Raw genomic sequence first — 3698 nt, 5'->3', positions numbered from 1 at the left:
CGACATCCACACCTGCAGGGAGTCTATTCTGGTTCTCTCTAGAGTTTGTGAGTCACAAATGTTAGAGTTTCCGCAATATTATCGAAAGAGGGTTTTGTCACTTTGTAGTTTGAGGAATACTGTTCATAAATCTTTTAAAACAGGGGTGTTATTTGGCCGTTTACAAGCCTCCAAAATAATTGTACATGTAACTAATACATTGTTACCAACATGTTAAACGCATTGGAATCAGCAACAGTTTTCTACTTGCAGGCAGCAAGACCTTAAATAAAATCTGTGGATAAAGTCAGTTTCTGTGTTCCTGTTCGGTCCAGTGATGTGTTAAGTGCATTTCATATTTGCATACCTGCCTCTCGGTCCCCCTGGGGGACTGATGCATATATTAAGCTTCTCAGACTTCGCCTTTTGTACATCTCTGAGCTCGAGGTCCAGAAAGGAGCCCCCGACCCTGAAAGAATGAGGCTGCTGCAGACCTTGGCCTTCTGTGTCCTGCTGTGGACACCCTGTAAGTATGCAGGATCTGAAGTAGGTTTGCCTGTGTTTGGGCAGCTGTACATATAATCAGGCTTATATGTATAGCACATATTCATAAAATGTTGTATTTCTTCTCTCTCTCTTTCAGGTGCCCAGGCTCAGAAACCTGTGATATCTCCCAGGGTTGAGGTCAGCCTTGGACAAAGGGCCACGATTGGCTGTAATGTTGGGGTGCACGAAGGCCAATATGTACATTTCTATAGACAGACCCCAGGAGAAGCCCCAGAGCTCATTCTTTATCACTATCACGCCTGGAGTGACCCTAAATATGGCCCCGGGATGTCATCTGACCATTTCACTGCCACAAGGAACAGCGCGGGAACAGATTACCAGCTCATTATAAAAGATGCCAAGATCACAGACGTGGCGCAGTATTACTGTTTAAAGTGGTACCCCAGTGCGAGCGCACACAGTGACGCAGAGCCTGACAAAAACCTATGAACGCAATTCAACAACAAAATACTCAAATCAGTAACTCAAAGGTTCAAGGAAAGCCAAGAAAAGTGTGCAAATGATTTTATTGGTTGATTAGCAACATAAATCAGCCCATATTATTTCGTATTTTTCTGCACACTGTCTTCTTACAGGGGCCCTGACTAGAGGTGAAAAATACATCAAATTTATAGTGCGAGCCGAGCCAGATCAAGAGCCGAGCTATCAAAATATTTCAAATGTCAGTTGTGCAACAAAAATCCTGTATAATATGATAAAGACTTCAGAATTCAAAAAAGTGTACCCCTTTCTCATGCAGGAGTGATTCACTTTAGTATGTTACATTATACAGTTACCTTCCCTGACATTTATTAGAAATAATAGGCTCTAAACATGAGTGTGGAAACCTTTATGAACCCAATAATCCTTCTCCACACAGAGGGGCTGTGAGTGAGACACTCAGTCATTACTGGCCTCAGAGGTTTTCAGTCAGTACACACCCCCAGGGGAACTATTTGAAGATGGTTCTCAAATGTGAGTCTCAAGGAAAAAAGGCAAGAGGAGTGAATTAATCATCCCAGATCACACAAATTGGTAAAGCAGAGAAGCCGGGATTCACCTGGGGTGTCATGTTTACATAGTGTGCATTTCAGTCACTGGATGGATGGCTCCTCCTTTCCTCATTTAACTCCAAAGGGCAGAGCTATGCATTTAATTTATGAGGATCTTTATTAGTGCACATTTTTTAAATAAATATACACTGTGGCACAATAGCAGTGGGACTAATTAGTCAAGGCAATCAGCGACATGCGGAATTCCATCACAGGAAGTGATGTTTGGATAAGTTAGGTCATAGGCCTCCACCATCCCTGACTTGATGTCAAAACTACAAGTTTAATCAATGTGGAGCAGCAATCTCAGTGGTGGTTCTAAACCGTGTCAACTGGAGCACCACCAAGGGTGGGATGGTGGCATCTGCACATATTCAGAACCATTGGAAGTTGTTATCAGGTGTGTGCCTGACTTGTGTGTAGTTACTTAAATGATGGCTTGGCTTCTATAAAACATCATTAACAGCCAAGTGGCTCAAGGTCACGTGTGACACCTTTAGCCAGGCCTGGCTTCTTAGCCAACATCTCCCTGTGGGTTGGAATATTGAGACACAAATCGAATAGTTAAAGGCAAAACCACAAGCCCCAGAATACAACATGTGGTCGGCTGAAAAACCAGGGATGGCTGATAGTTTAACACTGGAGCAACTTTGGCAGCTGTTAAATAGGGTGCACAGACATAATATCGACTCCAAAATATCGTTTGGAGAAAATATCGACAGGACAGAATATAGACAGCCAAAATATCGTTTTTAAGGTAAGTGAAGTAATATCGTTTTTAAGGTAAGTGAAGTAATATCGTTTTTATTTTTAGGGTTCAGGGTCAGTTTTGGGTTTTTGGGTAAAGGGGTATTTTTAGGGTTCAGGGTTAGTTTTGGGTTTTTGGGTAAAGGGGTATTTTTAGGGTTCAGGGTCAGTTTTCAGTTTTTGGGCAAAGGGGTATTTTTAGGGTTCAGGGTCAGTTTTCAGTTTTTGGGTAAAGGGGTATTTTTAGGGTTCAGGGTCAGTTTTCAGTTTTTGGGTAAAGGGGTATTTTTAGGGTTCAGGGTCAGTTTTCAGTTTTTGGGTAAAGGGGTATTTTTAGGGTTCAGGGTCAGTTTTCAGTTTTTGGGTAAAGGGGTATTTTTAGGGTTCAGGGTCAGTTTTCAGTTTTTGGGTATTATTTTATTATATTTTATTACTATATATATATGTTTAATAAATATGAAATAAAAAAATATTTATTTAACTTTCATTAATTATTTAATTATTATAAGTTAATTTAAGTAATTTTAAGTATATTTTAGTAATTAATTATTAATATTAATTTAATTTAACACTGTTTTTAGTAAATACGATATTTTTTACAACTATATTTTTGTAAACGATATTTTTAACTCGATATTTTTGTACTTACCTGTTTGTAGATAGAAACTCGATATTTTGACTGTCGATATTTTCTCAACGATATTTTTGATGGTCGATATTCTGTCCGTCGATATTCTTTCAGTGATCCGCTAAATAGAATGCAGCTTCCAATTTTCTATTTTTTCTCCCCCCCCCCCCCACCGCTCAAATGTACTTGGTACATTTCTTTGTGGCAAAAATAGTTATATTTTGGTATAAAATGTGCAACTATTCTGTGTTTGATATAAGCCTAGGCAGAGTTTGCGGAGTCGCATACGCAGAGCTCCACCGAGTGCCGAAACACTTTATACATCGTATACATCTGAAATGTCTGGAGTAGGGGTGGTTAGCCACCGATTCAAGAGTAATCTACAGGATCAGCCACCTGGCATCATTTGGGCTTCAGATATGGATGGGACCAGGGAAAATCATGCTGATCCAGAATGTTTTTATTAAGTAGCACAGACCAAAGCACTTTGCATATAGGATCTGTGATTATATATGGGGCGTGGCTTGAGTTTGTGCACACCATGAAGCCAGAAAAGAAAACACGTCCTGCATACTGTGTTGCACAAGAAATATTTTACACCAAAACCCAGAAATGCTGCTGCTCCCCAAGAAAGATGACAGTGCCATCCCTCCCTCTTTGTGTACCAGAGAAGATGGCAAGAACAGAGAGGCGGACAACTAGGCATTGCCGGCTAGCCCCTTGATGCCTCTGAGGTCATTTCCCCT

The 3698-nt window shown here is 40.5% G+C and overlaps 1 gene segment (V, D, J or C); it reads left to right on the top strand.

Annotated features, from left to right (window-relative positions):
- The first annotated feature begins 456 nt into the window (after positions 1-456).
- On the top strand, positions 457-975 carry LOC144798151 (putative non-functional immunoglobulin lambda variable 1-50). The segment is given in 2 exon segments: positions 457-505; positions 623-975. Coding segments are annotated over 2 exon segments (402 nt in total).
- The last annotated feature ends 2723 nt before the right edge of the window (positions 976-3698 follow it).

Source organism: Lissotriton helveticus, chromosome 12 (assembly GCF_964261635.1).
Source record: "Lissotriton helveticus chromosome 12, aLisHel1.1, whole genome shotgun sequence".
Lineage (NCBI taxonomy): Eukaryota > Metazoa > Chordata > Amphibia > Caudata > Salamandridae > Lissotriton > Lissotriton helveticus.
This window is presented reverse-complemented; position numbering and strand designations above follow the sequence as displayed.